Source organism: Struthio camelus, chromosome 3 (genome assembly GCF_040807025.1).
Source record: "Struthio camelus isolate bStrCam1 chromosome 3, bStrCam1.hap1, whole genome shotgun sequence".
NCBI classification, from domain to species: domain Eukaryota; kingdom Metazoa; phylum Chordata; class Aves; order Struthioniformes; family Struthionidae; genus Struthio; species Struthio camelus.
Genome location: NC_090944.1, coordinates 76,295,302 through 76,319,225, shown reverse-complemented (window position 1 = coordinate 76,319,225; position 23,924 = coordinate 76,295,302). Strand labels below are relative to the sequence as shown.

Below are 23,924 nucleotides of genomic sequence, written 5' to 3'. Positions count from 1 at the left end.
TAATGGAAAATGCATATTTAAACAAAAAAAGAAATATACCATAATGAATCAACCGTTAGCTTTCTTTTTTTTTACAGTCATTATATCTAGTTGTATAGACTTAATGAAGAGGAATTTTCATACTAGTGTTTGCTGTGGCAAGGGGTAAAGACTGTGTGGCACACATCTGACATCTTTGCTGTTAATTAGCTTCTTAGAACTTGTCCCTGTGCAATCACAGATGAACTCAGCACTACTCTTTTGAACACACCTAATCTGGTAACTCATGCCATTTGTGACAGCCTCTAAAAAATTCTCAAGAGTTCTTTTTGCATACTTTTCTCCTAGTGTGGCCTCTGGCATTGTCTATGAGATTGCTTTTCAGTGCTATTGTACTTGTACAAGTATCTTAGAAGTTTGGTATTTAGTTGTCTAGCCTTAGAGTCCTAAAGGTCTGGCCTTAGAGATGTAGCCTGAAAGGTTTAGCCTCCCTAGAGGCTTTCCAACACAAAATGTTTCATATCCAGGATAGAGAGCCCTTAACTCCATCCTTTCCTTTCTTTGAGTTCTCCTGGCTCCTCCTCCCAGCTTAGACCCACTTCCTGCTGCCCACCTAGTAGCAGCAACAAGGCTTGTTACCTATTTTGAAAGCTGGCAAGAGGGGAAGTTGTATATGGAGGATCCTCTTGCCCTTTAAATAAGGCCTCTGACTTAAGAACCTGGAAGGTACTGGAAGTATCTGCTAGGGAAAAAAAAATCTGTATTCCAGCAACAAGAAAGAAGTCATGACCTGTTTAAGATTGCCAGGTTATCATACATCTAACTGTCTGGGAGAATTCACTCTGTGCTACAATGCATGTCTATTTTTTCCAACTATGTCTGCTGGTTTAATGTGTGATATTAGCTCTACAAACCTTTCCCTAAGCAAAACTCAGTGTTTTAAAACCAGATAATACATGTTGTTTGTTTGTTGTCATGTTTCTTTTTAATCCAAGATGCGTATCAGGCTTTCAAACATGATCACTTCCATGGTTATATTTGAATAGACTTACACAGATCTCTCATTCAGTTTGCAAGTTGATGCTTAATTACAGGTGACTATAAGTATTTTTCATGGCAGATATTTTTGGACCTTCATGGGATTACACAAAGTTTGTTATGACATGCAAGCCTCCAAGCTGTGGAATAAGCTAATGCCATGGGCTGCACAGATATACAGGAGAGGAGCCCTTGTCCCTGTTGGAAGCAGTTCTCAGCAGAGGGCATCTGTGAGATGTGTGGAGTTCCTCGTTCCTGCACAGACTGATTTTGCATCCCTACATTTGGGAATTACTGATGAGGCAGCTTTGCCTCTCATGATTCCAAGCTGACAGAGTCCCTGCTCAGTGGAATCACGCTCCCGGAAATGCTCCACCTGCGCTGGCTAATTGCAGTTTATGCAGAGTTTTTTTCTCACCAGTGAGGAATACGTGTCACACTCTCTCTCCCTCTTGTGCTGAGCGTTGCATCACAGCTGCCTGATGAGATTGTCTCTAGCCTATAGCCTGAAAAAACATCCAAAGAGATGGATGCATTCTTTTGTTTGAAAAGTAAATGATGAACGGTTTACCTGCAAGGATCTGAATTCCGACTGTTTTATGTCAGGGTCTGTGGATCTTTTACCTCTCCTCTTCCCCTCTGCAGGAAATTATATTCATGCTGGTTAAGTATATCCCTCTGCCTTTACACAGACATCTGTTGAATGACATTAGAAGCATAATCTAACTTTCTGTTTCCTTTGAGCTGGAGGCACTCACAGTCTTTAAAGCTTATTTCCTTGCTGTTCAGAGTTCCGGAAATACACAGTAGATAAAATGAAGTGCTGGTGAAATTCAGCAACATAATTTCCCACTGAATATATTTCTATTTCCTCCAGCTTGGAAATTCCATCCTTCAATCTAAAGAACAGGTATAACTTGCTAGGGTAGAAATTCTCCTGGAGGATGCCGGTAGGAGTTTCAGAGTGCAACAAAAAATAAGAGGTCTACTTACCTCTCCCCACACAAACTTTAGGTGAAGTTTACTCCAACAAAAGCTTTTTAAATGTTCTGTCAATATTCCTGCAAGAAGACTTAGCTTTTTGATCTCCTAGCTAAATCAATATTTAAAGACATGTTTACTGTAAGCTATTCTCCATTCACATATGAATCCATTTTCAAACAAATAACTGAAAGGATCACAGTTCATACTCTGGGCTCACAGGGTCAAAGCTACATGTTGATCTAACTGGAGGAAACCAAGCAGAATGATTCAAACTGTTTGCAGGAGCTTGAATATTGGTGGTGTCAAAAAAAATGTGTACGGTCAGTAAAGTAGAGGATACCAGCAATTCTGAAAATTACCCAAGCTGATAGTGAGCCTGGCTCAGAGGGAATGTAGCTGAATTTAACACAGGGTGGAGGAAAACACCAGCTTTATGGCAATTTCTATCAGCTGCTGAGTGGTAAATATGAAGTCTGTAGCCTTTCTTAAGGCAGACACTGACTGTTTCCAGTGGGATTTACTGGATTTTATAGTAGACTAATTAGCATCATATGAATCAGTAATTTACAGAACTGCAATAAAATATATATTCAGGAAAGTGAGAAGAGTCACAAAGATCAATCAACAGATTCAGAGAAATGTAACTTTTAGGAAGCAGTAATACTTTTCATTTAATAATCTTAGGACTATAAGAGGTTATTCACTGATGTCTTCAATTCAGTTCCTGCACTAGACAGCATGCTGTGGACAGGTCATGTATTACTGCACATGTTACGCACTTTGTTCCTGGTATTTTAGCGGCCAAACCCTTTCTTCCACTTCAACATGTCCTCCATATGTTCATTTTCTTTTCTATACCCCTGACATAGGCCCATAGGGCTTCAATGTTTTAGTAATATGAACAACTAAGTTCACTGCAAGCTCATACATACCTCCTTTTGGGAAAAGGAAGGGAAAAAACAGTCCACACAGAATGTTTCTGACAAATGCTACTCTTCTTCTACCTTAAGTGTTTATATTGAAAACATGAGGAGATTTGCCCCCTTTCAGCATATTTCCACTGGTACCTAGATTAATGGATTCTGATGGAAACAGATGGAACCATTTGGGAAACAAGTATATATGCAGGCACTAAGAAGAAAAAAGATGCTACCTCACTGAAAAGCAAGAGACTCTGGGGACAAGTGCTACACTTTGAAGAGGCAAACGACAGTTAATCTCCATTCTCATGTATCATTTACATAGTAAGGCATGGATAAATTGCATCATTTGTCCCCATTTCCTTAGTTGAGACTAGTGTTAGATATAACTTTACAAACCAAACCCTAAAACTTTAGAGCAGCTAATTACTTTCAGTAGGACCTATTCAGCACATACAACTAGATGACAGAAAGGAAATCCTTTCAGCTCCCACCCTCTTGCTACCCGCTACCCCGTATTGCAAAGAGAAGTGCTTTCAGCTGGATAAATTGCGAAGATCGGTGCCTGGAAAATGCGCTTCTTCGAGGTGAACCCACTCCCTGCCCGACTTTGCGGACAGCTCTCTGGTTTTGCAGCGACTCTCCTGGGCGCTGGTAGCGGCGGAGGTGGGGGGGGAGCACACGAGGCAGAGGCACCGCGGAAAGGCGGGCGGCTTTGCAGCTCCCTTCGCGCTAGATCCGCCCGGGGCTGGGGGCGAGGGCACAAGCCTGCTTGCGCCGGCGGGAGGCCGGGCAGGCTCCTCCCACCACCAGGTATAAACCGGGGCTGAGGAGTGAGGAGCTGGCGCTGCCGCGCCGGCGGCTGCGCGGGACGTTCAGCACCGGCTCTGCTGGACAGCGCCAGCGGCTGCGCGGGCGCGCACCCCGCGGCGGCGGCGGCGGCGGCGGCGGCGGCGGGCTCCGGGATGCTGCCTGCACCCTGCCTCCGCGGGCAGGCGCTCCCGAGGGCTGCTGCTGTCTTCATGGAGTTCGCTTCCCCCAAAGTTCAAGATTTCGCCTTTCCGCCCTCCAGGAAAGGGGCTTGGCGAAAGAGCTGAAAGGGAGCAGCATGAGTTGGGGTTCTTCCCCTCCCTCTCCTACCGCGCCGGCAGACTGCCTCCTCTGCATTTTTGAGAGAAGGAAACTGGACAGAGAAAAAGGAAGGAGAAGGAGGTCAGGAAGGAAAGGAGAGAAAGTTGATTCGCTTGCAAAGAGGTGAAGCTTTTCAGTGCTTCTCACTGCATTTTTCATCGGAGCCCTCAGGTCTGTGCAGAGCTGGAGGATGGAGGCAGAGCTGCCGTCTGTGCTCACAGTGATGCCCCTTGGGGGAAATGGGAGCACCCATCCGGAACCAGATACTGTCCTGCTGCCCCCAGCACAGGGCATAGCCATGCTCACCATCCGCTGCGTGATCCCCTCACTCTACCTGCTCATCATCAGCGTGGGCTTACTGGGTAACATCACCCTCATGAAGATCTTCATCTCAAGCAGTGCCATGAGGAGTGTGCCCAACATCTTCATCTCCAGCCTTGCTGCTGGTGACCTACTGCTGCTGGTGACCTGCGTGCCTGTGGATGCCTCCCGATACTTCTCTGAGGAGTGGCTCTTTGGGGAGGTGGGCTGCAAGCTCATCCCTGTCATCCAGCTCACCTCCGTTGGTGTCTCTGTCTTCACTCTCACTGCCCTCAGTGCTGACAGGTAAGAAAGCCGGGCTGCCCCTTCCCAGCCCTCTGTGGCTTGGGCTGAGGCTGGCCGGAGCTGGCACAAAAGGTAAGGCACCCCTCCAATAAGATATCCTCACTCAGACACGTGAGCTGCCTGCACTGCTCTTTCCCTCAGTGACTGATCGCGTGTCTGGTACTAACTTAAGTTAAAGGGCTTCTGGAGTTGGATGCACCCACAGCTCTGACTTCCAGGGCACCAGCTGGGGGGGCTGGTCTAGTCCTGGCTTCAGGACCTCTGGAATGGCCCAGGAACAGCCTATGTATTGAAATCTTGTTCATTAAGGGAAGATTTTAGACCTTAAATGTGATTTATGCCAAGCTACGGTGACAAGTCAATAGGCAGTGAGAAGCTTAAACCAAACCCATCATAGAGATATTTTTAATAGGTTTGTTTCTTTCTGCAGAGAAAGTGTGTGCGCATGTGTGCATGCTTACATGTGTGTGCACCTTACCAGGACAACAACTCACCAGAGGTGACTGTGAATTTGGAAGCACCAAACTATTCTGTTCTAATTATCAGTCTTAAACTTTTAGGTCATACTATGCATTTCAGCTTCTCCTGGACACATGGAAAAGGGGAAAAATATGGAAAGAAACACCTCCATCTCTAGTATCTGTCACTTTAGGAAGAAACAAAACACTAGACCCCAAGCTTTTATTCCAAATTAATTTAAATTGAAATACTTAATCCCATATGTAAAGGATTTATATTAACTAGATGGCTGTGGGATTGTGCTTCAGGCTCTGAAAGATAAGTATTGCAAAGGAATTGATAACTTTAAATTAAATTAAATGATCTCTTTCTTCCCTTATCTGAACACTTTTTTTTTTTTTCAGACAAATCAAAATGTTAAATTCCTTCTCCATAGGATTTGTCTCATTTTCTTTTGTTGGATTTTTAGCCAAACAAATTTGTTACACTGGCCTATTATGTAAAGGCTTCAATTTGATAATATATTTTCAAGCTTACTGCAAAGGTTTCTTGAAACTTTTAACTCTTGTTTTACAGAGTATAACTTTAATATATAACTTTTTTTTTTTACAGTCAGTTCAGTGAATCATTTGATTCCATCTAGGAGTACTATTCAGTTACCATCAATTTCAGTGGTATTTGAATCAGAACCTAAAATACTTGTGTGTAAAGCCCTCATAACATATGAAAATGGATTCAGTTTTTTGAAGAACAGCTTGTGAAACATACTTTGAAGTGACTGTAACTCCCCAGTTACCTCAGTTAAAAAGTATACTTCAGATCGTCCTTGGAGAGCTAAGCAAATCTTACGTTTTCCTTTCCGCTCTATTGATATTGTTAAGAAGTGTGATTATGGTGTCTTATAATAAAGCTTATAATAAATATATTCCTCCAGCATTTTGGAGTCCACACTATGTACAAATATCAGAAATGGTTATAGTAAGGACTGAACAACTCTGTTTCTTTTCCCTCTCTAGTTATCTTTTCAGTTACTGAGAATAAAAACATTACTTTTTTGTTCAAGCAGAACAACCATTGACTCCAGTGGACAATATCTTTTCTGCTAGATGGCCCATGTCAACTTTCGGTGAAGCTGCCTGGACTCTTGCTTTAATCGAATATGAATAGGACTCTATTCTAGTTTTTTGTACGACAGAAATTTGTGCTGAACTGAAGAGGAGGCTTTGAGGCTGAGGGTTTTTTATCACATTAGTTTGTAGCCAGATCCTAACAGGGGTCATCTTGACTAGGTTCTGTTACGGGGAAACAGTATGGATAATTATGTCAGCAGATGAGAAGTGGTGGCAGCTTCCTGTAGCAAAGAGGTGATGAAGAGGTGAGGCCTGGCTGGGGGTAATAGCATCCCTGAGTAAATGAAGTTAGTACAGGACATGTGACTGCAAATGGGAAACAATGGTATCATTAAAAAGGCTCCATTATAATCCAGTACATGTTCCATCTGGTATACAATAATGTCTTGTCAGTGACATTTTTCACAGAGAGTACTCAAAGTAAGTTTTAATATATGATCATTAAAACCTTTCCTATGTTTTACTTGTTATTGCCATGAGACTTGGTTTCAAGTTGGAAAAGAGACTTAATAAAACTCCATTTAAAGTTCTACAGGCACAAGCACTCAAAAGATACAATAGGCAACAATTTTTAGTATTCTATGTAGTGTGTTTGCCTGAATTCTTTATAAAAAATTCTGCATAGAAAATTACATGCATGTGATATATGTAGCAAAAATTATTTCAGTGGCAATAAATGCTGAACTATCATTGCCTGCCAACAGAAGCTGTAAGAAAGAAAATGTAGTACTCGTTGAATACATATCTTTTCTAAACTTAATTTATTTCATATGACTTTTTGTCACAGAAGTCTCTTTCAGCATCACTAGCTCTTTCAGTGTGACAAACATCCATTTTTTATCTGGAAGCTTCATAATCTGAGTTATTTTTATTTATTTATTTTGTGTACGAACATTGTAGGGCATTTATAGCAGTGCTTCCCAGATTTCCCGAGAGTACACTGTTTAAGATTAAAATTAGCAGTACACAGTGGACCTTCCTGAGATCACCTGACCCCATCCCAGGACTAGCTGCTGGTCCTATCCAACAGCCTTTCTCACTCTTGGGCTCCTGTGGGACAGGCCCTGGGTCTGTGAAGCTGCAGCCCCGCATACTTCAGGGCAGGCGGTGTGGGAGATCAGTGGCACTGGTGGGGGTAGTGAAGGCTCCAACGTGGCAGTAGATATGATGCAGTGGTGGTGATAGGGGCAGAGAAGTGTGCTGGTGTGGTGGAAACGATCTCCCTCTCCTCTCCTTCCTGCTTGGTGGTGCAGGAAGACTGAACCAACCAACTGCTGAACCAACCATCCCCTCTCAGTGCCACATGGGAAAAGTGCAAGGACAGCATGCCTTCCCGTCATGGCCAGTGCTCCTGTTCATTTTCCTCTATTGGAGAAGAACTAGCCTCTCTCTAGATATCTTAATATTCCTTTGGTTAAAAAAAAAAAAAAAAGAGAGAGAGAGAAAAAAAAAGGGTGGATTTCAGAAAGAGAAAAACAAATAATTATAGGGGGTGACAAATGAAAAAAAGGAAAGGAACTGAGGAACTAAAACATGAAAAACAAGAAAATAGAGAACAAAGGGGCCACAGGGTGGAGCACCCCCAGAGGTGTGGCAGGAGAAGGAAATAGTAGAGGGGTCCCTGCCAAGATTCCTTCTCCTGGTGCTGGGCAGGGTTGACTTGGCCAGGGCTAATGGATGTTAATGAGAAGATTCCAAGGCTTGATGTGGTCTTGGATGAGGAGGGTAAAAATGAAGAGGTGAGAGGAGAAGTGTAGCCAGAGTGATTGCAACATGACACAACTGAAGAAAAGGTGTGCCAACATCTCTTTCTCACTGCAGAAAGGGTAGAAGTCAAGAATGAACCTAACCTGAACAATGCCTGACTCGAACCGTGAGATTAGCTTGTCCACTGCTCCAGGGAGGCTTTTCCAGTTTACATCCACGGTGGACCTTGAAGTTAGCTCACAATATAAACTGGGCCCTTGGGGCTCCTCAGTCTCTTTTCAGGGTAAGAGATCTTGCCATTTTGTGTCGGGGGAAGGACTCTAGTGTAAAGAAGTGAAGAACTAGCATTAAAGGATGTTTCCAGGGTGTTGTTCAGAGTGAGAGGCCTGGATTTCCCATAGCCTGTGATTTGGAGAGGTGGCTGGAGAGGCTTATGGGGCAGAAGTCTAAGAAGGACTACCACAGCGCACACTCTGGCCATCACTGAATTATCATGTATGCAGATTGAAAGCAATTGTATCCACAAAATTCCAAGAGAGCCGGAATGAATGGACCTTGAAGTTAAAAATCACAACTCCTTACAACAGCCTTAGATTTGTCCCACATAGTCTCTCCCTTTCTCCTTGGCTATTGTTTACATTTTCTTTTTTTTTGGTGAGAATACAGGGATTAAATTTCATTCTGCTACTTTTTGTAGATTGAATTTTCTTTCTAATGAATGGTTTAAATATAGTAGATGTTGCACTCTTATGAAGACAGTGAATCTGAACTGTGCAGCAACTGGCCCTACTACAATTCAAATAAATGGCATCTTCTTTATATTCCTCCTAAAATGTGTGACAAAAAGACGGCTTTGAATACTTGAGTAACCAGGTAACAGAATTATTTTTCAGTAGTGCTGCCACTCCATTTCTATATTTTAATAACAAAGTATTTTAAAAGCTTAAATTTATACTTAAATAGCTAAATATGGTGCCTGCGACATTTAAAAGTATGTTCTGTAGGTCTGAGTAGCTGAACTGTATGATCCAATTGTTGTTTTAGTTCTTTATTTGTTTTAATTTTGGAAGATTGCATTCTGTATTGTGAAAGTGTAAAGAGGTTCAAGAAAAGTTTGGTGCGGGTTTAATAATATATTATCTACATGCTGACTTTTGACTACAACAGATAGCAAAAATGTTTCTAGCTCAGCCCGTGTGTATACAATCTCCTACTTTTCTAGGGACTCAGGGAAATGGTTTGAACACATTCAGAAGTCTGAAAAGGGTAGTGACTTTAGAATTTCTGGTCCTCAAAAATATCTTTAATAAAGACAATTTATTACTTCTCTTCAGAATTCTTTTAAAATTTTCATCTTTTGGTATGTAAGATGCTGATTCAGGATGAAATAATATAGTTATCAAGGCCCTTTAAAATCCTCATTCCTCATTACATGAGGTAGAGCAGCTAAAGCAGCAAGGTGGACATGATTTCCTTTTGAGCTCTAGCATCCAACATTCAGGGACAAAAAAACCTCGAGAAGGAAAGTAGCATTAAATGGCGTTCTGAAAACCATCTATGATTAATCAAGCAATAAAGAAAAAATAATCAAAGGTAAAATGCAAGAATATATGAATAAAAGGAAAATAGGGGCCTAACTGTATATAATAAATGGGAAAACAATATCATATGGAGCCAGTAGAACTATGGAGTCTGTAAGTATAATGATAGAAAACCTAACGTTTAAGGTAAATGTATTGAGTGACTGACTTACCGAAATATATTCAAAAAAATTATGACCAGAACTTTTCTCTCACCAAAGGTGGTAGAAGAGTGGCTGCAATTATGTGATAGCATGCAAAGCAAAATAAAGCCAAGAGATGTTGGGAAAGGTTTGTGTTCTTCCAGTCTCTCACATTTTTTTCAGATAGTCCTTTAATTTACATGTGCAAACTTGACTCACAAAATAAGGCTTGCCAGAACACCTTTGTTGAAACTATGACATATTTTGTAGGGATCAAAATATATTAGTAGAGCCCCAAGTCCTCAAATGTCTTTTGAAACAGCTAATTTACACTATTCATTTTGTTATTTGGTCATTTGATAACATTATGTTATGCAGGGGAACTACAGGGTTGGGTTACGGCTCTTTGCTCAGCCTGTCATGCCAAGAATCTTATTCTGGCTACACGGCTCTGTCTTGAGAGGCTACACGAACTAGCAGGAAGCAACATGTAGCCTATGTAGTAGTAGGAATCAGCAAGGTTTTTTGCACAAAATTGAAACATTTTGATCCAATGGAGAATGGTGTGATGCAAAACCGTTGAATCACAGAATCACAAAGTTGCTGTGGGAAGGAGTGGGAAGGGACCTCTGGAGATCATCTAGTCCCAGCCCCCTGCTCAGAGCAGGGCCAACTAGAGCTGGTTGTGCAAGACTGTACCCAACTGGGTTTTGAATGTCTCCAACAAAGGAGACTCCGCAACCTCTCTAGACAACCTTTTCCAGTATTTGATCACCCTTACAGCAAAAAAGCTTCTTTTTGTGTTTAAATTTTTTTTCTTATGTTTAATACCTAGCTCAGTGTCATGATATAGGGATATAAAGAGTGTATAAAGAAGAAAGCCCTCCCAGCTCAGCTGCTTAGAATGAGGGTGACAAGGCATATGGGAAGTTTCTCATCCAGCCGTCATAGGAAGAGGAAACAGTATAGCCCCAGTCGCAGCAAGGTGATTGTCATTGCTGGAGCTCTGCCCTTCGGAGTGCGCTGCACCCTCTGTGTGTTTACACACCAGCAAGACTCCTAATGGGCAGGGCCAGGCATACCCTCTTTTCTTGGAAGCTCCCAGACATTACCTCACATACACAAGCAATTGTGAAGAAGGATAGTTTAATTTTTTACAATCAACATGTTGAGAGTGGTGCTCCAAGTTATGCAGCTTATAATTACTTGCTTGCCTTTGGGGGTTCCATAATACAAGCACGGGAGCAAGATTTCTGCCCTCAGCAAAGGGGGAGTCTCATGCTCTCATGAGAAGCCTGGACTACCATTCAAGAGAACTAGCATTCATTTTTCAGATACAATCAATTGTAAAGAGATAGCTGGGATTTGCTTGTATTATGCTACTATCTCTTCTCTGCCTTGCTGCATAAATAAACTTAGTTCAGTTGTCTGCTTGCTGTCAGTAGGTTGAACTTTTCCCAGAAGTAGGAGTAGTATTTTTTGTCAAGTTAGTTACCCATATAACTTCATATTATTGATATAGTGAAATGTGTCCCCTCTAAAATGTTCTAGGTTGTTTATAACCATTCCATCCAGCTCAATGGATTGTGATGAAAAATATTCCAGAAAGAAAAAGGGGATGAGAAAAATAAAAAAAAATCTCAGGAGAAATTTTATGTCTAGAGTAAATTCAAGAATTACCTATGCTAGATTAAGTTTGTCTAAGTCTTGCAATTCAAATCAGCTGTTGGAAAAGTTCCTCTTGAGACATATTTACGTAGTTGAAAATGATTTATCGGCAAATATCTTTTTCCTCCCAAGTTAGGTTAATGATGTTTATCCTATGTGTTTATCCTATTCTGTAACTTTATGCAAACATAAGCATCTGTTAAGCCTTTGTGTTCAGCCCTCCACCGGACTCCCTTCAGTAGCTTCATGTCTCTCTTGTACTGGGGAGCCCAGAACCAGACGGACACAGTACTCCAGATGTGGCCTCACCTGGGCTGAGCAGAGAGGGAGGATCCCCTCCCTTGACCTGCTGACAACACTCTTCCTAATGCACCCCAGGATACCATTGGCCTTCTTGGCCACAAGGGCTCCATGTTTGATTGTTCGGTTTATGAAGATTGTTATATTAACTTTTTCATCTTCAATTTTTTAATGCTCCTTTTTTACCATTGTGTATTCTTCATCCACACTGATTTCATTGCAAAATTTCAACAGAGTTGCAAATGAAATGGAACTGGAAACAAGTTTAAAAGTGACAGGAAGTTGAGCATCCTAGATGATAAAATAAATGAAGTTGCAGCTTTTACAACTCAGAAATTAAGATTCTGTGTCTAGATTCTCACCTGGTAAATCTAACTCTGTTTCAGTTATATTAATAGAGATTTGGTTATTTAATTCTTCCTGGCTTATAACATTTCTAAAAATCAGCTGACCGTGTAATATTCTCCTCAATAGTAATTTTATCTGCTATAGACATGGGCTATTACTGAATTAATTAAGGAAACAGGAGGAATGGTTTTGTAACAGTAATAGTTTAATAAGGGTAAACTGCCAGTAGGCATTTTATGAGATGTGGTTTTCTGCTTCCAGGTACTTGAATTTCCGTAACTGATATCTCTTATTGACCTTCTGCTCCAGCACTCTTGTTTTTATGAGGTGGGAACTGATCTTCTTTATTCAGGTATTTTATCAGTATGATCAGGATCACAATGAAGCCTGGATGCAAACTGAGACAGTCCAGTCAGGAGAGCTCTGGGCATAGACAGAAGAGGAAATAGAACTACTTGCGTAATTCTGAAGTCAAGGAAGTGCATAGTGGGCCAGAGTAGGCCAGCCATTGAGCAAAGCTTTCTGGGTGGGCTTCTTGGGATCAGACACCTAAAAGTCTATGGTTTTTGCTATATATATGTGTATATATATATGTAGGTATGTATATATATGTATGTAAGTATATACACACGTATACATGTACACACATGCGTACATATTTAGCAGTGCCAAAAAATAGACGTGGGCACTGGAAGTCAATTGCTTGTCGAATTGTTAGAGCAGTCCACGGTGTAGTTTTGACTTGAGCCAATCAATATTCTCCTAAAAATTTTCTAGGTATGGTTCAGGAATAAACACAGGCCAGGGGTGATTCCCAGCAGAAGTGTATAAAGCCTATTTTGTTTGGATGTGATGATCTTGTATGGGGGCATAAGAGAGTTTAATGGGTTTGGGTGTCGAGCCTATGCCACCTGGCCTCCAAGCTAAAGACCAGGCTCTGACTCTGTTTAGTTTACTAATATAGATGTAACCTAAGTAAGTTCTTTATTAAATCTGTGTCTTAGTTTTTTTTTTTAATTTTTCTCCCTTCATAGCAACCAGTAGCTTATAGAAACTGCAGCACCACTGAAAAGAATTTATGCAGATATATATGACCATCTTAATAATATGTAAAAATATGCTTATCAGTGACCCTCTGTATATAACCAAATTTAAACATAAATCTATTGAGAATACTAACTCTTCTAAATAGGAGTCACTGTCTTCAGGAAGAGAACTGAAAAAATGAATGGTGGTCCTTTAAACTAGTGCAGTAATAAGTGAATGGACGTTTACAAGTAGCAGTAAAAAGGCAGACTGCAGGCAGTGAAGTAGCCTTGCAAGGTTTGTACTAGCTTACAAGAAACGTGGTTAACTAATGTGACACCTCATACAGCACAGCAAGAGAAAGGGGCAGCAAAAGAAGCGCTAATGAAAAGGAGAAATGCAGAGAAAAATCTCCACTGTCCTCTGAAATGCTGGATGGATGGGACAGGGAATATATTTAATATGAAAAAAAAACCTGGGGAACTTTTGTATTGATTCTTCCCAGAGCGGAGAAATCATACAAAAGACTAAATTAGACCTTTTTTTTTTTAAGTATTATTCATAGTTTCTGAATGAACAGGGCATATTTCTTTAAAGTGGAAAACTTATTCCCTCAGGAAAATCTTAATATTTTCCTCCTAAGAAGCACAGAACATATGCTATTGGCATTCAGTTTAATTGTGTTTACACATAGTCTGCTAATCTTCATTTCAAACACTGCTCATTATATTGAGCTATCAGACCTCTGATATGCTCATTGCTGGTGAATACAATTCTCTGCAGTGAAGAAATAAGCACAGAACAAAAACGTTGGGACTAATGATAAAGATTCTAAGAAATCCGTCTTAAATTGCAAGAATATTAAAAAATAAACTAATTATAAATATGTTGTAAATGACAACCTCAGCCTTTTTGTGTACTTTGAAAGAATTTCCCAGAACACTGGACATCGAATGATTTTTCATTCTTCTCAACTAGATAATTTGTTCTTCTCTTAATGATGCAACTGGAGCTGAGTTAACAGAACTACCCATATAAGGAAAAAGGGATTTGGCCCTATCTGAAATTTCATTCTAGTTCAGTGATGTGGATGACAACTCAACACTGTATTAATATTTTTAACAAATATTGACCAGAAAGCCGTGCTTCCATGCTTGATAAGTAGATATATTTTGATCCCTTTACATTGTCAGACTAAACGATATCTTTCTGTGTTTGAAATCTTAATGCAATGACATAATAACAGCTATTATGGATATGATCTTGATAAACGACTCTAGAATGCAGAAAAGCAGCACTGCAACACAGAGACATCAGAAGCTTTATAATACAGCCATGCTACCAACCTCTCCTCTTCAGCTCCAGTATTAAAACAAAACTCAAGATAAATCAGAGTAATATGGATGCACTCTGCTAGAATTAGGTCCCTGGCAAGGGCTAAAATATGTATTTCCTGTTAATACTGGACACTGGACTCAATCATCTAAATTTACTAGAGGAGTTTACTGATGTTTACGTCTTTGCTTTTGATAAAAGGGAAATGAATCTGTTATTCTCTATTCTAGACTAAACACTGTTCTTCATTAATAATTTGAAGGCTGAAGTTTCTGGAAAACTGCAGAACCTGTGGTTTTCATCGTCTCTGTCAGATTGACAGACTTTGTCTGCAGAAAGTGAAACTTAAATGAGTTTTTTTTAGAGACTGATAAGAAAATCACTCTTTCTGTCTATCGTATTCATATGCTGGTATTACAAACATTTTCCTGGAAAATTAGATAAGGGGTCATGATTTCAGCTAAACTCCCTCTACCTGTCCTAGTGTGAATTCAGGGCCTGCATATGTCAATTATCTCAGTGGTAGAAACACTGGGAAAGTTCCGGCATTGCATTCTTAGACAAACGTTTCCTTAGGCTGCTGCTGCATGAAGCAGACCTATGCTTCGGAAACCAGAATGAAAAGAAATGTCGTGGATGGATGGAAGAATATTTTTTGGTTTGCTATTCTGTGCTGTCTTGAAACCAGCTCCTCCAGACGATTGAAGAACATCGGAAAGCTTGAGGCTAGTAGACCTGATGGCTTTCTAAGTAAATGATCTAATCTAGCTGTGAAGAAATAGAGGGGCAGCGTGTAAACATACTCCATCACAAGATCTACTTTAAGTATGTATCCTTGTAGTACTCAGAACAGCCCAGGGCACTTTATTGTGGTTTGTTTAATTTGCATTGTGTGGACACATAGCAAACTGGGTGATAAATGATGATCATAATTGTGGTAGGTGGCGTACTGTCATAAACAAGAGGAATGTCCATGACCTAGAGAGTTTTTAAGTGAGACAACAGCAGATGCAGTCAAAAGAGTACAGGGAAATATTGAGATTAAGATGGTAGGTTGTAATTCTAATCCAGTGCTGCCTAAATATTGTTTAGTTATTCTGGATTTCCTTTTGCTTTATTTTCATTTGTTTTTGAAAGACATCACAGTTCAGTACCCTAGAAAAAGAGGCAGCATTGCGATGGAGGGACAGCTTAGGAGGAAGCATGACTTCTTTGGAAGTCAAGTCTGTGGGAAGGGGAGTGGCATTATGGACTCAGCAAAGACAGGAGCAGAGTTTTCCATACTTATTGGGAGCGGAGAAATATATTTTTAAAGGCCTTTGAAAATAAAATATGTGGAGGGGTAGATAAGGAATACTGGGGTTTACAGTGTAGCAACAAACTATATCTCTGCTGAATGAAGATACTCTTTCTTTCCTTTAGGAACTTTTTGAATTACATGGATGTGTGGAGACTGCTTTGTAATGACAGTAGGCTATATAAACAAAATCAATATCTGCAAGTTTGTGCATGTGTCTGTTGGCAGAAACCGCAGCTCTAAAGAAAGGAAACTTATTATAAAAATATTTCCTGAGTTGGGATGCCTTTGTCAGCAGTGATAATGATAGAGGATGTAGGAAGACAGAATTTACATGAAGACTTTCAATTAAAACCAAATGCATATTTATAATTATTTCCTGATCTTCATAGCAACCTATAATTTTCTCTTTTCATCTGTGAAGTTAAGGAGAAGATGGATTTTGCTCACTAATTTGACTAAATAATTTGCTCCCTTACTTTGACTTACCACTGTTATTTTATTTATAGAAAATATGCACTTTGTCTTTTAAATAGCTGGTGGTATGTTTTACCCTTACCCTGGTTCTATACAAAGGAAGAGGCTGGGTATTCATTTGTGGAACACTTCTAATCTCACTCTATTTACACTTGATTTTATCTGTAACCTGTGTCTTTCTACTCTATGTCTTTTCATAGATATAAACAACATGACAGATTTTGTAAAGTATTTAGTACCTCTTCTTGACACAGTACTGAACAGGGCTCAGCCCTACGAAAAAGGGTACCACATTGTAGTCAGTTGAAGTAACAAACAGAATTTTGAGAGATATGATTAAAGAAGAGGTTTTCTGTGCTTGACCTGCCTGTGTTTGTAAAAAAAATAGCCCTCTGCTTCAATGTCTTCAACCTGAAATCAGCTCAGGGGGAAATCATGCTATTTACTGAAACAGTAGTATGTACTGAAACACAAATATTTGCCATTTTGCTAGTAATGTAAGGGCTTCTGAAAAGGTCTTCCATTTGGATATCAGCCAGACCAAATGTTGCTTAAGCAGTGAATTTTGACACAGTCACTGTCTGAGGTAATAGGACTATGATAAAAATAATTTGAAACACTGCCAAGAGAAAACAGAGGAAAAAGAAGTTTGGTTAATACAACACACGATATTTATCCACCCCCTAACAAAGATCCCCAAACCAACTCTAAAGTGTAAAGTTTTAAAGAAATTAACAGATGTGAGGACTTGACGTCACCTCAATTGAATGAAATGAAATAGATGATCTGTCTTTATGTAATGAAATCAAGGCAGACATCAATAGGAAACAAATTATTGACTAACAAGGTCACAGTTTATGCTGGGGAGCCTTCATGTTTTTTGTAGAAGCTTCTATCCTAGCCACAAAAATATAAAATATTTCTATTACTCCTTGGTGTCCAGGGAACTTCTCACTGTGTGTTTGAAGAAATGGTAAACATAAATTATCAGAGGCAGTTTAATTTTCTACTCGATGATTTGGATGAAGCACAGTAAAAATCCTCTCTTTGAATGCAGAGGGAATATGAACACAGATAACAATTATTTTGAGCTCTTTAGTTCTCAAGGATTACATATAGCTAATTCTGTAGAAACTGTAAATAATTCTCTTCGGATCTTAAAGATAGGTTATCACTGCCCTGAGAAAGGAAAGTTGCAAGACAATTTTAACTTAAATATTCTCTGAAGAAAAGTTTTTGAGTGTAACAAGACAGTACTCTGCTCTAGATATTTCCATGGCAGAGCCAATTCCACCCTTGGGTTCCAGCAAACTCACGAGTTGCTGCATGGGGATATAGTTGTTTTTTTTTTTTTAACTGCAGCTCCTCAAACACCTGCTCCTGGTGTTGAGGGGTTATGAAGTGACTGTTCGGACCTGAAAATTAGCCATAAAGGGTATTTGGGATCGCAACTCCATTTCTTAGCATTCCCTTGAGCAGCAATATTACACTTAGCCATAACCCAACCCCTGCTATCTATTTAGATATCTGTCCATACTATTAGAATATCTCTCAATCTCCTTCTCCCTATTAAACTTTTCTTTAGTGGTTAAAGATAAATCATTTTCTCATTTTGATAAACTTCTGCCATTTCAGGAAAAAAATAATACCCTGTGTCAGATGAGAACTGAAAAAAAATTTGAAGGGGCAAAGAAACAACATCAGATTAAGCAGCCTTCCAAAATACCACAGCTTAGATTCAATGTTCATAAGTTTAAGATATAAATATTAAAATATAATAAATCTACATTTTGAAAGAAAGTTGTTCAAAATCAGAATTAAAAAATCTAAACAAAACATTCAAATAGCTTTGAAATATTTTTCTCAAAAGTCTATTTAACCTCTTTAAACGGACTTTTTCCTGTGGGAATTCTTACTTTATACCAAGTTCTGGAGCAAAAATGTTATGCAGAAGAACTCTTGCCCAGCTTCTACTCGTTGTTCTAAATGTTTGCTGCTGCTTATGAATTTGCACTGCTTATGAATTTGTCAGTTCTATAAAGGTTTGTATATAATTATATATTATGGGACAGTTTCCCCAAATGCAGTATACAGCAGCAGCTTCCAACTATTTATGTGGAAATGTTTACTTTATTTAAGAGTTTAATACTTCTGCACAGGCCATTCCTGCCAGACTTTATAAAGATGCTTATATTCCAGACATTAGAGCCTGAACAGTAAATCTGTGTATACGGAGACGCTGAGGTGGAAAGGCAGGAGCCTCCATAGAAGCAGTTAGTACTAGTCTGACTAGTTAATGCTAACTAGCTGATTTCTGTCCTATACTCCCAGGTCGGGGCTGGTGAGGTGGGACTGAGTCTGCACGTAGGGAAGATGTGACAGGGAGGAGGGAGTACTGGGCTGTGGGAGCTGATGAAGAAAGTGAACTCTAGGATGAATGTGCTGGCATGACAGTGAGTTTGAAATATGGAGGTAGGGCATGGATTTGGGGATTTACTGAGAGGATTTAGGGAAGAAAACAGGGGGTCATGGCTGCTTCCACATTTTCCCCTGGCTGGCACCTACTGTCACAGGTGGTATTCAGGACTCCTGTTGCCATTTCTGATGAGCACATACACAAATTAAGTCAGAGATTTGGAGAACGCAATTAGAGATAGAGTTAAAAAACCTTGACATTTCAAATAAGAACGAAATATGTAAGTAAGAAAGTGGCCTTGACCTACACAAAGCCCAACCAAGCCCAACCAAAGCCCTGCTCAAAAGTATGAAGTGGCCTTCAGCATCCCATGTTGAGTTTGAGATGATACCTTTCAATTTATCAATATTGTATTTTCATCAATTTCAGGTACAAAGCAATTGTAAATCCCATGGACATCCAAACATCTAGTGCAGTGCTATGGACCTGTGTTAAAGCCGTTGCCATTTGGATAATCTCCATGCTCCTGGCAGTTCCTGAAGCAGTCTTCTCCGAACTGGCCCACATCTATGACAGGGACAATGCCACTTTCACAGCATGCATACCATACCCCATGACGAATGACATACACCCAAAGATCCATTCTGTGCTGATTTTCTTAGTGTATTTCCTTATCCCTCTTTCCATTATTAGTATCTACTACTATCATATTGCAAAGACTTTAATAAAAAGTGCTCACAACATCCCTGGAGAATACAGTGAACATTCCAAAAGACAGGTAAGCAATTTGCTTTTTACTTCCTGGTGAAGATTTGTATACTGTGTACACTTAGAAATGAAAGTATGAAAACTATAAAATCCTAATTGTCGGATTTCTCAGAGGATTAGTTCAGATTTTCCCCGTGCATCAGCTAAGCCTAGGATTATCTGAAAAATCTACACTGTTTTCACTATTATTCAAGTGTTAAACCCAGTATGTAAATTAATATGAGCAAGGAAAAAATTTAAATTCAATATTAATGAATATTCCTACAGAAAATGGGAAGTGGGATTGGTATATATGTTTGTATATGCTAATGTAACCAGCACTTGTGTTCTTACCAAGGAAAAACATTTTTTGTGGTAACTCCTGATGGCTCTCTCTATATGCAGTCCTTTTGGGAAGAAATCTTACATGAACTTTTTGAGAATTCTCCCTATTATATCTGTGCTTGGAAATGGAAAGACTGACAGGCAAGAAAAAATCTTCTTACGTGACTGGAGGTTCTTCTCAGACCAAGGAGTGCTGGAAATATGAACACTGAGCATGAGTAGATTTTTTTGTGGCTTTCTGAGTAGACCTTTCTTGGATACAATCCTGAACTCAATTACAGTTTTCTTAATGCCCTTTTTATTATAGATGCCATAGATCTCTCAGTTTAGATTCTGCATACCTTTGACAAAAACATTTTAGGAAGCAGCTCCAATATAAGGCACATCAAGCCATAAGAGAGCAGCAGGCTGTTAATAGAAACATTTATTTACAGACAAAAGCTTTCGTAGTGAAAGTGTCTCAGCCACTTTACAGAAACATTAATATTGATAGAGAAAAAAGCCTTATGCCCATTAAAACAATTTGGAAGGGTTTTCTCTGCCAAAGTTTTACAAAACACCTTAACACTCAGTGAAACCTCTTTGCATATATAGACTGTACACACTCTTTTAAAAGAACGGCTACATTCCCCTGTGTCCTTTTTACTCGGCATTTCATTTCCACTCTAGCCTGTTTCTTGTCAAAAAAATATATATATTAGCACTTCATGGACTATTTTATCTTCCTGTGAAATACAGGGAGTCTTTTGGCTGAACTCTCAGGATGGAAACAATGTTTAATTTATGTTACATTTGTGAAACCACATGTATTTTCAAAATAAGAACACATTTTTTCATTTTACTTAACTTTTTTGGCTAATCTATGAGACTCGGAAGGGTAGAAGAATCTCCCAGCAAGAGGAAGCAAATTCAGATTATTGCTATTGACTTAAGTTTCCTTAGGCAATAGCGTGGAACTGTAATATTCACACCATACCTTTTAGTCTGCCTTTGCAATCTGGCCCAGTGCAATCCTACCAAATTAGAATTCTAGAGTTTATATCCAATTTCCCCATATTTTCTGAAACCCACTGGTTCTGGTTTAAATGGAGCTGAGAAAACTATATTTCCTTAAATTTATTTCACAGATTTTGAAACCCTGCTGATTTTTTGAGTTTAAAATCGACGGCAAGCGATTTCCTCTCAACACTTCAGTCACTCCAAATATCTACACTGTAATCCAATTATACTTTAGCAATGCAATGAAGGCACATTTCTTTCATCTCATTGTTAATGCTTGACCAAGCCTTTTACCTTACCATGGAATTAAGACGCCCCAGGCTTTGCAATATACCTGTCTGATAGTTTTCCTAGGAGAGAGGTGCAAGATGAGGCATTTCAGGCAAAATGAGATCTAAGTACCACCTTATGGCTAACACTCTAGGTGTCAGACTAAAAATGTCTCTATATCACAAAGCCCTCAGTTTCTAAATAACTTTCTAACTAAGGCCAAGTTTCAAGCCAAGCACTGAGATTCCATTAGAAGCGTTTATATTTCATGGCATCCTTTGGCGCGTTCCTTCAGGCTAAAAGCCAATGTATACCTGGAACATGAATCGCTCTTGCTACACTTATTTGTATATTACAGAGAAAGAGCAACCTTCTGTAACTGCAAACAGCTAGGGTCTTTCACTGTAAGTAAACTAAAACTGGGAAATGAAAGTAAGTGAGATAGAAAAAGTAATTCAGTCCCAGAAGGAAGTAATTTTAATGGTCTTATCTAAGATCATTCTTAGGGTTAATGTACATTGAAATGCTACATGTTTTAATTAAGTCTGTTATGTGAATTAGTTCTATTCATTGTTATTCATTTGGGTTTTCTTCATCTTTTTAGATGGAAACTCGTAAACGTCTGGCAAAAATAGTTCTCGTTTTTGTTGGCTTCTTTGCTATCTGTTGGTTTCCTAACCATGTGCTATACATGTACCGATCCTTTAATCACAATGAGATTGATTCGTCGATAGGACATATGGTCATCACCCTAGTGGCCCGAGTCCTAAGCTTCTGCAACTCTTGTGTCAACCCATTTGCACTCTATTTGCTCAGTGAGAGTTTTAGAAGACATTTCAACAGCCAGCTTTGCTGCGGGAGGAAATCTCAGCAACAGAGATCTGCCAGTTACTTGCGCAACTCTTCTGCCATTCAAATGACTTCCCTGAAAAGCAATAACAGGAACACAGTGACTAGCATGACACTCCTGAATGGGCACAACTTCAAACAAGAAATGTCATTATGATTTAATAGGTGCAACCTGGGAACAGATTTGAGCTTTTTCTTTGTGGTGTGTAACTCGCTTTTGGCTCTTTCAATAAACTTAGGCCCTCTGGTCCTCAGGACAGAGGATCTGTTACAATCTTTCTGAGTTTCTTTCATATCTACTCTTACTTTTAGAAAGAAGTGAAATGTGTATTTTATTGAGAAAGCTGAACTGATTGCCTTCAAATTATTCCTCACAGAAGATGCTAACATAGATTTAACATACAAGAAAATAAAATAATGGTGTGACTATTAGTATAACGGTTCTAAGGCTCTTTTAAAAAGGATAGATTTTCTGTATCTGGAAAATATGTACTTTTAAATGAATACTGATCCAAACTCATGTTTTATTCTAATAGATTCTGCATGATTTTTAGCTATGCTCTTTGTACAAGCATTGTTCATTAAGACCGGTAAGCATTATTTGAACCAATTAAGGAGTCATTTGAAGACATATATTCTAGATTAGGATAAAAATATTAAAGGATTGAAGGTGATATCTTCCAGTCACTTATATTTGCCTTGTTTTGTTCACTACAGAAATTTATTCCAGATAAGTATTTAATTTTTGGAGGTTCTGTTTGTTGTTTAGAGATGATAAATTTATCTGCTAAAATTACATTCTCTTTCAAGATTAACCACTCAAATAAAATAAAAATGTGTGGAACATGCAGGTTTTCTAGAATTTAGTAATTGAAAACTTCTTTCTCTGATTTTTTAAGTTTGCAGCACTGTTGTGTTAGAGAGTATACTGGTCGACACGCTACTACTATGATTTGATACTACTAACTGATCTTGCTGATATCACTACACAGCTAAAATGACGGTAAGTGTAATGGGATGGATGAACATTGAGGATGGTCAAGTTCCAAGTGGCTTTTTCAAAGAGGATCTGTAGCAAAGCTTCCTATAGCTACCATAAACTAACTAACTAAATGGTAAGGTTATTTAGAGACTTAGGAAACAAGTCTTAATTTAGGATACTTATGTCCTGAAAGTTAGGTGCCCAAGTGCACGTCTGTAGTAGTGTATGAGCTGGGACCAGAGGTGCTCCTTGGAAGCAAAGGTCCCTGTCATCCTCTCTTACTGGGTTTCAGTTTGCATCTCAGAGCAGTCTCAGAGCACAGAACCCAGACTGTCAAATGAAAACAAACTGAAGGATGCAGCTGAGAACACATCTAATGTACTCTGACCACTCATGATCATTTAGCCCATGGGACAAGACAAGCTCTAGTCTGAAATAAGTCTGCAGTGATGAAACTTGGGTCGTTGGACTTTGGTTACACAGCACCAGCACTCCTCTTGCATATAGCGTTTACCAGTATAGACAAAGCCTAAGTACTTCTGAAAATCTCCTGAAAATACAATTTTTTTTACTGAGGGCCCTGGTGCATAAACTGACTATGCACTTCTGAAAATTCAGGCTGGGCTGCCTAAAAAAGGGATTTTAAAATCTTTAGTATTCAACACAGAAAATAACAAGTTGAAGGTCTGAATGTCAGTCAGCGTTGTCTAGCTGGTAAGACCTGTGGCATGTATGTGATCTAGTTAAAGCTGTGCAAAGCGTTTAAATGACTAAGTGAAGTGTAGATCAGCTTAATACCGCCTGGCCAAGCTGACTGCAATGGCTTGATGGCTTCAATGGCTGCTTGAGATACTTTACATTATGGGGTAGGCTGACATGATTTTGTAAATCTGGCAGGAGTAATTCAGGAAACTGCCATTCTTCACAGTCTGATACTGCCTTATCCTCCTTTTTCTCCATTTCTCCTATTATTCTCTCACTCCATGCCTTAATTTTATGTGAGCTCATATGCTCTCAGAACTTCCCTTTAGTTTTATGCAACTAATTCCTGGATACTAGCCAAAGTCTTGGATTCCTTTGCTCTGGTTAGTCACGCATCTATTTTAGCCCCAGATATTTTGCTCTCACAAAACATAAATTCTTAAAGCCTTCCTTTCTCAATTCTCTGTGGTGATCACTGACTGTGAT

General features: G+C 39.3%; 1 protein-coding gene across 1 annotated transcript; it reads left to right on the top strand.

The window, feature by feature from the left end:
* The first annotated feature begins 4,242 nt into the window (after positions 1-4,242).
* On the top strand, positions 4,243-22,219 carry NMBR (neuromedin B receptor). The gene is made up of 3 exons (XM_009688941.2): positions 4,243-4,658; positions 18,974-19,322; positions 21,510-22,219. The coding sequence occupies exons 1-3, from the start codon at positions 4,243-4,245 to the stop codon at positions 21,909-21,911; spliced, it is 1,167 nt and encodes a 388-aa protein (XP_009687236.2). The 3' UTR covers positions 21,912-22,219.
* The last annotated feature ends 1,705 nt before the right edge of the window (positions 22,220-23,924 follow it).

Coding starts and splice junctions, on each gene's coding strand:
- NMBR (XM_009688941.2), top strand. CDS start 4,243: ATGGAGGCAGAGCTGCCGTCTGTGCTCACAGTGATGCCCCTTGGGGGA. Junction 4,659..18,973: donor ACTGCCCTCAGTGCTGACAG/GTAAGAAAGCCG, acceptor CATCAATTTCAG/GTACAAAGCAATTGTAAATC. Junction 19,323..21,509: donor GTGAACATTCCAAAAGACAG/GTAAGCAATTTG, acceptor TCATCTTTTTAG/ATGGAAACTCGTAAACGTCT.